The sequence below is a fragment of the Callorhinus ursinus genome, unplaced genomic scaffold, assembly GCF_003265705.2.
Source record: "Callorhinus ursinus isolate GAN/ISIS: 27379988/994484 unplaced genomic scaffold, GSC_fseal_2.0 scaffold12, whole genome shotgun sequence".
NCBI lineage: Eukaryota > Metazoa > Chordata > Mammalia > Carnivora > Otariidae > Callorhinus > Callorhinus ursinus.
Genome location: NW_027397074.1, coordinates 15565004 through 15578073, shown reverse-complemented (window position 1 = coordinate 15578073; position 13070 = coordinate 15565004). Strand labels below are relative to the sequence as shown.

The following is a 13070-nucleotide window of genomic DNA, read 5'->3' as shown; positions in this document are numbered from 1 at the left end:
AATGTCCTCTCCTTTCTGTTGATATGCTGATATTCAGCTGATATGCATATTCAGCTGATATGCATTTCTCTCCTGGCATTTCTCTCCTGGCTCTTCTACGGAGGAGCAACAGGAGAGAATGTCCTGCAGCAGGAATGTCCTCTGTTGCTCCTCCGTAGAAGAGCCGGAGAGAAATGCGTATCAGCTGAATCATGGGGGACACCTAACATTTATAGAGTCGTGTCTCTACATATCTACATAACGCCCCATATCCATGGTAATCCTTATATTCGTTAATTTCCAGTGAAATCGAACCATGAGAGACAATGGACTCTGAAAAACAAACTGAGGGTTCTGGAAGGGAGGGGGTGAGGGGATGGGTTAGCCTGGTGATGGGTATTAAAGAGGGCCCCTTCTGCATGGAGCACTAGCTGTTATAGGCAAACAATGAATCATGGAACACTACATCAAAAACTAATGATGTACTGTATGGTGATTAACATAACATTTAAAAAAAATCCAACCTGTTTTGTAACTCATCTTGTAATCAGCATTCAGGCCAGCAGGGCCGGGAGCACGCAGGAGTAGTGAGGCTGATTGGCTGGGCACAGGAGCGCCAGGGTGTGGGCTGTGCCTTCTCGTCTCACTCCCAAGGACGCAGGAAACCAGCGCGCATTCGAGCAGCGGCTTCTCCTAGCTCCAAGAAGCTGGGTCCGCTGTTCGAGTCCGCCGGGTCTTTCCTTTAAAGTCAGACTCTTCTTCCAAAATTCTCATCTTGGCGGATGTTCCGAGGGAAAGCCCGAGGTAGGGGCGCGCGAAGCTGAGGGCTAGATGGGGACAAGTTCGCAGGAAGGGTCGGGCTCCCCAATTTCCTGAGCTTGGTCCCTGTGGGAGAAGGGCTTCGGAGGGGAGAGGGAGACCCCTCTTGGCCAGTCCCCCGGGGAGCTCCTGGAGCACCCCAGTCCACAGTCTTAGGCACTCGCCACGCACGCACTGGGTTATGCTGCCCTGAGCGCTAGAGCCGGCGCGGTGTGGAGAGCGGCTCTCTGAGCCGGCGGCGGGTGCCCGGGGCAAGCATCACCGCCCCGAGAGGAGCCGGGACCGCGAGCCGCAGAGGCGGCGGCCAAAGGCCAGGATGGGCCGCCGCCCTCCAGCTGCCCGCGTGGAGCATCACCTCCGCCTCCTGCGGGTTCCCCATCTGATCGATGGCCCGTGGTTTCTCCTCAGGTCACGATGGATCTTGAAGGAGGCCGTAATGGAAAAGCAGAGAAGAACTTCTTGAAAATGGGCAAAAAAAGGTAGCCAGTTTGTTTCCCTTTCATACTTAACATGGCTTGAGAAATTTGGGAGATGTATTTCTAGTCTTCAGCCCCGAAGTAAATGAAGACGATATTTTTAACCTTAAACGCAAGTGGTTTTTCGGCAGAAGTTCACTGGCTGAGTGGAGGACAGCGTTTACACATTCCCACGGCCTTGGTGAGCTTCTTCCTCAGCCTTCCTAACCCCACACGCCAGTGCTCTTACTTCCTTTTCTGTGGTTTATGAACTTTCTGCTTTACGAGCGCTGTTGATCGCCCCCGTCCCGGGATGTGGGCTGCTTGCGCTCGGCTCCGCGGTCCAGTCTCTTGCTTCTGGTGAAACAAACATTCTGGACATAGAAACACTGCATGTTTGTGGCATGGCAGATGGGACAGAAGGCCAAAACCACATGTAGGTGTTAAATTAAAAAAAAAAAAAAAGACAATGAATATCTGACCGTGTAGAAGACATTCTGGAAAGAGAAAACTGCAGTACCAAGGAAGCTACTAGCATTGTGTGAAATTATTGGTACTGGAACCGCAAAGGGAAATGTTAAGCAAATTTTGATCACAGTGCAGTGCCCATACAGGAAATTTTAAACTTCGCTCAATAGGTTCATTCTTACTGTAAATTGTAATAAAAATTAAAAAATAAAATAAGTATATTAATATTATCAGGAACCAAGCTTTTCCGTGTAAAAGAAAAATACAAATAGGGATATCAAATAAGATTTTAAAAAAATAATGTTAATACAAATAGGGACATCAAATAAGTTTTTAAAAGTAATGTTAAATTTGAACCGGACTTCAGTATGCACTCATGATTTTTTATTTTTTTTAAAGATTTTATTTATTTTATTTGAGAGAGAGAATGAGAGACAGAGTATGAGAGGGAAGAGGGTCAGAGGGAGAAGCAGGTCCCCGCTGAGCAGGGAGCCCGATGGGGGACTCGATCCCGGGACTCCAGGATCATGACCTGAGCCAAAGGCAGTCGCTTAACCAACTGAGCCATCCAGGCGCCTGCGCTCATGATTTTTTAAATAGTTCACTTTCTATCCACCGAAGGGGACAGTGGCAGTGAGTACACTTACTGTCAGATCTTGGTTTCGGACAGTGGCAGTGAGTACACTTACTGTCAGATCTTGGTTTCTGAATACCATTCCTCACTAAATGAAATCTGTACTCCATGGAGAAGTGCCTAATTACAACCGTGGATGTTGGGATTGGGGGCAGATACAAAATGAGCCTGGAATATCTTGTTGTTCAAAAAGAACACAAGAGCTGGCGTCACTGTACTTGACTGTGAAATACTGTATACAGTATAGTCCATGAATCTTCAATAAAATTCTGAAACGAGGAAAACAAAAAAGGTGGGAAGAGGTAGTGAGAATAAAGGAATATATTTTTTTTTTACAGAAAAATGCCAGCTATCATATTGGAACCTGCATTGTTATTATTGATTCACGCAAGGATTGTTAGGGATCTTAAGCCATGCGAAGAAAAGTTGTATCTAAGAATTATCCCAGATTTTTGCTAGGAAAAAAGGAAGTGGGGATTTTCAGTGGAGAGATTTTTGCAGTTAGCAATCTTAACCAAGTGATCAGACCTGGCATCACTCATGGTGGAGTCCTGTGTTAGTGACATGACACCACCTAGGAAGTATGTTTGCAAAAACATTTAGTCTGAATCCTATCAAGCTTCTAGACTGATGCTATCCAATAGAAATATAATGTGAGTCCCATTTGTAATTTTTAATTTTCTAGTAGTAACATTAAAAAAGTAAAAAACAAGTGAAATTAATTTTGAAAGTATATTCTAAAAATGCCAGAATATTTAAAATATTTCCATATGTAATCAGAATTATTAATGATACAGTTTACATTCTCTTTTTCATACCAAGTCCTCAAATCAGCTGTGCGTTTTATGCTTACTGCACATCTCAATTTGGACTCAGTTTGACACTGACATATCCAAGATGTGGGACAGTCTGCAAGACATCTTGTTACTACAAAAAGTCAATGTGGGTGGAGGGGGCAGAAGGACTTCTAGATTTAAAAAAGAGACTGAGGAGACAAAACCATATAATGTGTAAATCTTGATTACAGCTAAGTTCCAAAATCAAAAAAGGAAAAACCTATAGAAAACATTCTTGGGAAATTTGAAAGTGGATTGGATATTAGTTGATATAAAAATTGCTATTTTCTGAAATGTGAAAATGGTAGGAAAATGTGAAGTGCCATGAAAATTTGCAACTTAATTTCAAATGACTCAGCAAAATATTAATAATGATATTGTATACTTACATAGATAAAGAACATAGGGTCAAAATGTTAACAGTTGTTGTATCTAGGTGAATTTTGTGTGGGTCATCATTATTAGTGTTCTTTTAATTTTTCTATTTGAAAGTTTTCATAATGAAAATTTTCATATACACAAAAAGAAAAAGACTCCGTATAGTGGAAGGGAGATATTGCCCTTTTTGTTTTTAGGTTGTTTGTTGTGTTTGATACCTTAAAGAACTATGTCCTTAATACACAAACACTTAGGGATACTGGAGTAAGAAGTACTGAGGGTGGGCGCCTGGGTGGCTCAGTTGTTTAAGCGACTGCCTTCGGCTCAGGTCATGATTCTGGAGTCCCGGAATCAAGTCCCGCATTGGGTGGGGGGGGGGGTCCCTGCTCAGCGGGGAGTCTGCTTCTGCTCAGTGGGGAGTCTGCTCCCTCTGACCCTTACCCCTCTCATGTGCTTTCTCTTTCTCTCATTCTTGCTCTCTCAAATAAATAAATAAATAAATAAAATATTAAAAAAAAAAAAAAAAAGAAGTACCGGGGGTATGTGGAAGGAAATGGTAAAGAAATTCGTTGGAGCCTGTTCATACCTTCATTTTATTATTGATTCTTACCATGCCTACAGACTTCTTGTAAACAAAAAGTTGTTTTTTTAGGTAAGTAATTCTTATTAAGCTGTCCTCATCATCACTGATTTAAATCTGTTCTTAGTACAACTATATATATTTTCCCTAGTCTTACTGAGGTATAATTGACATACAGCACTATGTAAGTTTAAGGTACACAGCATAATGCTGTGACTTATACATACTGTGAAATGATTATCACACTATGTTTAGTTAACATCTGTCATCTCATACACATACAATAAAAAGAAAAAGCAAAAAAAATTTTTTTCTGCTTGTGATGAGAACTCTTAGGATCTATTTTCATAACAACTTTGATATGTATCATACAGCATTGTTAACCGTACTCATCATGTTGTACATTACACCCCTGGGACTGCCTTATCTTTGTACCTTTGGATCAAATTCCTCTAGCAGCCACGCCCTCTTAACCTCTGATAACCACAAATCTGATCTCTTGTTCTATGAGTTGTTGTTTTTTTTTAACTATATGTTCTAAATTGGAGTTATAAAGAAGCATGTGGCTTTGCTAATATATATATATAATGCTCGGATGATAGTATCATTTGGAATAAATGTATTTCTAAAGGTCTGATAAGCGACTTGCCTTTTGTAAGTCCTGTGTTTCAAGCTGACGAGGATAAATTAATGATCTAGTAGGGATGAGAGATCAATGTGGAAATGCATTTCTATATAATGCAGTATCTTAGAAGTCTGAGGTTGTACTGAATAATAGCTTAGTGTTTAGGGGATAGGCTTTTCCTTTTAAACTTGGCTTTGTTCCAGCTGTGTGACCTTGGACAAGTTCATGAACTCTCTTCACCTGCAGTTTTCTCAGCTCTGACAGAAGGACAAAAATGTGCCTGCCTCACAGAGATTGAGATAAGATTAAATGAGATTGTGTTTGGGAAGTGTTTACTTAGCCAGTATTTGAATTATTATAAAATTTCCAGAGTAGGAGCAGTTTTAGAGAATGAAAAAATAAATAAAAGGCTTGGAGCTAAAATTCAATTATGTGTGACTGCTTTTTTCCTCTCATCCTGCTTCCAGAGATACTGAAACCATGCTTTAGTAGGAATAGGGTGGGACCAATTCTGAAGAGCTGTGTTTGTGTATTTTGTGTGTTTTCATGTCCGTCTAACATCACTTTAAAGCCAAATATGGGGTAAGCTGTGGATTTTTTTTCCTTTAGAAGTCTCTTCAATTCTTTGACCTCGCTTAGCGTAAAGAACAAAGACAAAGATGAATTTAGTTTTGAACTTGAAAATCTGTATAAAAATAATGTGATTCTTCTCTGGAGTAGTTTTTCGTTTGTACATATGAAAATAAAGATGCAGAGGCTGCTTTTGGTCAGTTTGCTTGCATGCTCTAGGTGGCTGTTACATAGAGTGGAAAACAGCTTATAGCTTAGAGTTGTTTGAATCTGGACTCAAAATAATAATTAGTCTTCTTATTCCTGAGGACAGCTTTCTGATAGTTTACAGATCATCTTTTTTGATTATAGCTTTTCTAGATTGAATTTATTGCCATAATGGTACATTTAGGGCTCCAGACATCCTTTCAGAATTAGATTGGCTCATAGAGAATGATTTAATTACCTTTCTTCTTAGGTTAGTTTATGCTAGTATCTGATTACCACTACTCTCCATTCGTAGAGAGAATGATTAAGGATAATATGCAGGTAGTATGTAGATAGAATATCTACTGCTAGAATTACTTAGATGATAATTAAGAGAATTAACTCTGGAGAACATGAATGATTTTCTAATTACAGGTCTTCCTTAACTTACCATAGGGTATTTCCCCATAAACCCGTTGTGAGTTAAAAATATCGTAAGTTTGAAAATGCCTTTAATACACCTAACCTACTGAACATCATAGTTTAGCCTAGCCTACCCTAAACATGCTCAGAACATTTACATTAGCCTATAGTTGGGCAAAATCATCTAACGCAAAGCCTGTTTTATAATAAAGTATTGAATATCTCGTGAAATTTATTGAATACTGTACTGAAAAACAGCGTGATTCTATGGGTACAGCATGGTTTTAAGTGTATGGGTTGCTTACCCTTATGATCTCATGGCTGACTGGGAGCTGTAGGTCACTGCTTCTGCCCAGCCTCACTAGAGAGTACTGTATGCATATTGCTAGCCCAGGGAAAACATCCAACTCCCATACTGGAAGTATAGTTTCTGTTGAATGCCTAACACTTTCTTACCATCCTAAAGTCAAACCATTGTAAATCAGGGACTGTCTGTAGAATAAAAACAGGAAGCTCTCTTTTATTATTATTATTTTTAAAGGTTTTATTCATTTGAAAGAAAGAGCACAAGTGGGGGGGGGCAGAGGGAGAGAGAGAAGCAGACTCCCTACTGAGCAGGCAGCCCAACATGAGGCTTGATCCCAGGACCCCGAGATTATGACCTGAGCCAAAGGCAAATGCTTAACCATCTGAGCCACTCAGGCACCCCAGTATTATTGTTTAATAATTGCAAAAGTTGTATGTGTATTCATCATAGAAAATTAGGAAATACCAAAGGTACAAAGAAGAAAGTATTTTGAAAGAAATCTTATACCCAGTGATAATCACATATACAGATTTCTAAGATACATGTAAATATTTTTAAACTTCGTAAATGGGGGTCATACTATTAATGTATATTTTTATGGAATAATATAGACGTATTTCTTTGTCCTATTATTAAATGTAGGCTCTATGTTAATATGGTCATTTAAAAATTTACGTAACTTTAAAGGTTTTGTGTAATCTTGTTGCTGTTTTTCAGTAAAAAAGATGAGAAGAAAGAAAAGAAACCAACTGTCAGCACATTTGCAATGGTGAGTCTGAATTTATTCAGTGTTCAAAATGCTTTGGAAATGTGACTTCTTCCCTAGGAAAGAGATATTTCATCTGGTATGATCTTTTCTTGGAACATATGTTAATGGAGAGGTAAAATGAATAGGTTTAATTTAGCTTGTTTTCAGCGGAATGCCGATCATAATAGGCCATGTAAATTGAGCCTCAACAGCCACTCTTCTTGGCCTACATTCCAGTATTCTGCTAATTTTTTATGTGGCCGGTGGTCTGTTATCTCTGCAAGCACTTCTCCCAGTGACTGTCTCAGCCATCTAGATAGAGGAAACCAGCCCCAAGGGAGTGTGTTTCTAAAAGGACACAGGTCTCTTGTCATCAGTGGCTCTCAAATTCTGGCAGGTTTGAGGTCAAAGTCTCAGGCACCCAAAAAATAGAAGTTAACATTATTTCTTACTATGAACTTAGCACATGTCATTATTTCTTACTATGCATTATTTCTTACTATGAACTTAGCACATGTCATTAATCCTCTTTGCTCAACTAATAATCTCAAATTTGAACCTTTATATAATTTGTCTCACTTTCTGGTTGCATGGTGGTTGCTTAGAATCAGGCTTGGAATAAGACAGGGATTTTATAGGTGTGGCTGGATGATGGTCTCTCTCTACCTGGATCCTTCTTTTTTTCTTTCCCAAGAACCAGGAACACTACTGAACCAGTTAAGTCTGGCAGTGAGTGCGTATTTTATAATTCAGTCATAACACACCAGATAATTTTTAGATGTTGGTGGTGGGGGAGGGATAGGCTATCTTGTAAAATGGTTATTAGCAAATGGATTATAAAAATAGTTATAGGCAGGAAAAAAACAGTTGCCTGACTTTGACACTGGGGACTCTGTTGTTATTTTACATGATCATCTTCTTGCCCTAAAGTTGCTCTGGCTATGGTTTCATCTTTTGTCCTATCTCTCCTCTCTTTGGAATATTTTGGGAATGAGACTATATGTTTAGGTCATTCTCAAAAAGACTCCTCGGGAGGGTGTGTGCCTGAGTGGTTCAGTAGGTTAAGTGTCTGACTCTTTATTTCCGCTCAGGTCATGATCTCGGGGCCGTGAGACTGAGCCCTATGTCGGGCTCCATGCTCAGTGCGGAGTCGGTTTGGGATTCTCTTTCTCCCTCTCCCTCTGCCCCTCCCCCTGCTCATGCATTCTCTCTCTCTCTCTAAAATAAATAGAAAAAAAGCCTATTCAAAGGGGCAGTTTTTGTTTTATATTTCATTCTTATTTGTTAAAAGAACCTTTTATGTTAAAGTAGGGTTTATTCCCAAGATTTAATTTCAATTTTGTCATTTTGAGACCAAAACGTTTCTGTCTTTTGTAGTTCAGTTTTTATGGTTTGTAGCTTAAATTTTTTTTTAAAGTCTTATTTTAGAAAATCTAACAGATCTAATATAGAGAGGTAATAATATCAATACAATTTAAACCACCAAAGAACAAAAATCTGGAGTTTAAATGTGAGGGAACAACACCACATACAGTACTATATGCCATATGTTGTTCTAAGTATACAGAACTCATTCAACTGCTGCAACTCCCTTTCAGATAGATACTATTATTCTTCTAATTTTACAGATGAAGAAACTGTGAGGCCAGACATACTAGTTTGCCCACCTGATACACAACAGGGCCAGGATTCAAACCTGTAAAGTTCATGTTCTCAATCACAGTGCTCAGGATGGCATAGAAGGAATATACTGTAAACCTTTTGAGGAAGAGAAGTATTATTTATGTGGTTTTTCTTCATGTCTTTTTCCTGAGGAGTTTGACATAGAAAACGGAACTGGACTTGTATGTCAAACCTATAGTCATGAGGACACATTCCGAACATCTAACACTTTGGTGCTGATGTTATCAGCTAAGACAAAAATTCATGTATCAGGGCTCCCCAAGAACCCCAGGTTCTATGATTCACTAGGAAGAGTGACTCTCGGAACTCAGCATATTGTCATACTCTTGATACTCATGGCTAGGATTTATTACAGCAAAAGGATACAAAGCAAAATCAACAAGGGGAAAAAGAAAGAGGGAAGCAGGGGTCCAGGAGAAGCCAGGCATAAGCTCCTAGAGTCTTTGCCCAGTGAAGTCACACTTAACTCTCCCAGCAATAAATTGGGACAACTATGAAATGCTACCAGACAAGCTCATTAGAAACTCAGCACTCAAAATTTGTACTAGGGCCTGATCGACATAGGCATGGCATATACCAGAATTCCAGACTCATAGAAGGAAGGCAGGTATTCAGCATAAAGTACTTTGTTTGTCCAAATAGTTTGGTCACTTTTATCAGTTAGGTGATGTTAACCCCTAACCCCAAATCCAAGTTCTAGATGCCCACTAAGGGCCAACCTTGAACACAGGTCTTGTGAAACAGCAAGTCTCAGGCTTACAACGTTAAGTTATTTCTACTATGAGACTTCCTGGCAGTCTTGACAAAGTGATGAAAAAGAGGTAAGTAATTTCAAGTTTTTCTATGAGCATTTTTAAAAAAATATTGGGCCTTGTTTCCAAAGAACAAGAAACATAAAAGTAGAATAAAATCTAAAGCAAGTAAGGAAATGGGACAGATGGAAATCAGGACAGGAAAAATATCAGTGGGGCTGCAGTTCCTACACACAGCACTCCTGAAAGATAACACGCCCTTGCCAGGAAGGTGCTGCAGATTCAACTCTTGAGGATTCTACTTCATGTATCTCATTGAAAAATTATTTTTTTTCAGAATAGTTAATAGCTATTATCTATCTAGTGCTTCCTCTGTGCCAGGTACTTGTTAAGCACAGTGATCCAATGACATAGGAGCTTGTACTGTTTCTGATGAAACAGAGAAGTTAAGCAATGCATCCAAAGTCCCAGATTGATGTAGCTAGTAAGAGGGCAGGCCCAGGATTTGCCACAGTCTGCTTACTCCAGAGCATGAGCATGAGCAGGGGGAGGGGCAGAGGGAGAGGGAGAAGCACACTCCCCACTGAGCAGGAAGGCTGACTTGGGGCTCCATCCCAGGACCTTGAGATTATGACCTAAGCCAAAGGCAGATGCTTAACCCACTGAGCCAGCCAGGTGCCCCTCCAGAGCTAGAGCTTTTAACAACTTTACTCATTTATGATAGTGTATGATTGGTTAACCTTTTATCTGCTTGGAATTAAAGAGTTCTCTTTTGATGCTGTGATCTTCTGGCCACCTGGTCATTCCTCAGTCATTGAGGATTTTACAGATTTTACCACACGCAGAGCTCCTACTATCTTGGGTAACTTTTATGGTGTTCTGGATAATGGCTCCATGACCTTCACAGGTGCAGTACTCTGTTTCTCCCCTTCACCCCAGCCATCTGCCTGTATACTTACATCCTGAATTTTATTGTGTTTTGAAACTGTTGTGCTTCCAAAGTGACCAACTGAAGCAGCAGCTTAAATCAGTCAGCCATCTCTTTTCTTTTCAATCTGCTCACTATTCTCTTTGGATATTTGGCCCATTGACCCATCACTTTTCCATCAGCCCCTTCTCTTGCCCAAACTAAACATCCTTTCACTTGTCATCCCAGCAAAATCACCGTCAGCTTTCTTGCTTTCCTTCACCTGATTGTTGTAGCACACCTCACAACAGGGTGTATTCCCAGCCGAAATCCTGCTCCTCTTCTCAGTGACTATGTCAGACCTCTACACTTGTCAGATTTCCCATTTCTCTTCTTCCCCCTTTGGTGGATGAACTCTCCTTTTATTTCACAAACAGAATGGAAGCCACCTGACAAAAGTTCATCCTCCCAATCTACAAGCATATCTCCCCCTGGATTAGATCCTTCTTCCTTCCCTCCTGATGTCACAGGAAGAATCTGGTTCTTAAAACTAATCACTCATTAGGGGCACCTGGGTGGCTTAGTCGGTTAAGCATCCAACTCTTGATTTCTGCCCAGGTCATGATCTCAGGGTCATGAGATCAAGTCCCATGTCAAGCTCTGCACTGAGGTTGGGGCCTGCTTAAGATTTCTCTCTGCCCCTCCACACCCACTTTCTCTCGTGCTCTTTCTCTTAAAAAAAATGTAACTCACTCATTTGTACTTTGACTCCCATATCCTTTCTCTCGTGCTCTGTCTCTTAAAAAAAATGTAACTCACTCATTTGTACTTTGACTCCCATATCCTCTGCCTTCTCAAGGACCTTACATTACTATTACTATGATCCTTTCTCTTCTGTATCTACAATCTCTCCTTCTCAATGGGGTCTTTCCCATTGGCATTTTTATGGGAGGTGTCTTCAGTTTCACTAACACCATCCTTCAAGCCACCCCTCTCTTGCTCGCTTCACACAGGAGCTGCCTTTACTTGTGTCAGTTTCACTTTACATTCACTTCTTAACATATTATAACTTGGTTTCTGTTTCCACCACTCACTCAATTCGGTAGACATGTTTGGATTCCATCTTGACTTTTAAGTAGTGCTTGGTAATCTCCACCGTATTCTTTCTTCTCTTTCCTTCCATGATGCTACAGTCTGCTGATTTGGGTCTTACCTCTCTTTTTAAATTTTTTTAAAAAGTTTTATTTATTTATTTATTTGACAGAGAACATGAGCAGGAGGAGGGGCAGAGGGAGAGGGAGAAGCAGACTCCCTACTGAGCAGGGATCCCGACACGGGGCTCGATCCCAGGACCCCAGGATCGTGACTTGAGCCACAGTCAGATGCTTAACTGACTGAGCCACCCAGGCGCCCCTCTCTTATCTCTTTTGTTCTTTTGTCATTTTAGTCTGTGAAGTTAGAGTTTCTTTACCCCTTTATCCCAGGACTCAGTGATTGTGTTGACATTTTCATACTTTCACACAGACATTTCCAAATTGTTTTCATGCAAAACCTCTTTTTCATTTGAGTTTCATTCCACCCAGTTTTAGTTTCTATCCATTTGCAGTGGTTTCCTTTACCAATTTGTAGTTACTTTTGTTCCCCATTGAGGAAGTTGGCATGTAATTGCTTCTACTTCTCTCAACTCTGCTCTCATTATTCTTCTATTTGGGTAACCTTAATAATGACTCCTAGGCCCGATGTTCCTTGACCTTTTCAGTTCCAACAAACTTGACTCCTGCTCTACTTCAGTAAATTAAACTTGCGAACAAGGACCTTGGGTTTATCACCTGGGTGGACTCCCATCTAAGCAGCTGTAAACTCAGAGGTGTCAGTCTTCAACTTTTCAACCTCAATTTTTTATTCCTTCTAGCTTAGCCTTTTAACTTTGTTATCTTTTTTTTGGACTTTGTGTACTCATTTCTTATTGCTATTGTAACAAAGTACCACTAATTTAGTGTCTTAAAACAACACAAATTTATTACCTTATAGTTCTGGGGCCAGAAGTCTCACTGGGCTAAAATCAAGGTATCAGCAGAGCAGGATCCCTCCTGGACGCTCTAAGATAGAATGTGTCCTTCCCTCCACCTCAGCTTCTAGAGGCTGCCTGCCTTTCTAGACTTATGGCCTCTCTTCCTGCATCCTTCCAGCCTCTTCAGTCATCATTTTTCCTGCCACTGAGTCTGAACCCCTTGGCTCCCTCTTGTAAGTATCCTTGTCATTACATTTGGTCCACTTGGATAATACAGGATAATCACCCTATCTCCAGACCCTTAACATCTGTAAAGTCCCTTTTACCATCTAAGGAAACATTCACAGTTTCCTGGGATTAGCATATGGACATGTTTATGGGGCAGGGGCCTTATTCTGCCTACCACACCTGGTCAAGGCTTTGCTCTCTCAACCATTCTCTGTTGCTGGTCCCCTTACTCCATTTCTGCTCTTCTAAAAGCCATTCTATCAGTCGTAGCCACACCAAATCTCCTCAGTTCCTGCCTTTCCTTTGCATTTAGTTGGGAAGTTTAGAGTAAAACCCAGACTCTCCTCTGGCTATAAAGGCCCTGTGTAATCTGTCCTCTGGCTCATCTCTGACCTCACTGCAGAGTAATTTCCTGCACTCTGCTCTTGCCACAGTGGTAATTCTGTTTGGTCCTTGAGATACCAGAGGACTTTTGCATTTG

The 13070-nt window shown here is 40.5% G+C and overlaps 1 protein-coding gene across 3 annotated transcripts in view; it reads left to right on the top strand.

Annotated features, from left to right (window-relative positions):
- Positions 1-576: 576 nt before the first annotated feature.
- The window catches only part of ABCB1 (ATP binding cassette subfamily B member 1), a 108026-nt gene continuing 95532 nt past the window's right edge, over positions 577-13070 (top strand). The window contains exons 1-3 of one of the 3 annotated variants that reach the window (XM_025872822.2): positions 577-783; positions 1207-1277; positions 6978-7029. In XM_025872822.2, the coding sequence (XP_025728607.1) occupies positions 1213-1277; positions 6978-7029 (117 nt within the window). In that variant the 5' untranslated portion in view covers positions 577-783; positions 1207-1212. Of the gene's footprint in view, positions 784-1206; positions 1278-1320; positions 1456-6975; positions 7030-13070 lie in introns of those variants that run through there. The other 2 variants (XM_073898746.1, XM_073898745.1) reach the window with 2 other exon arrangements.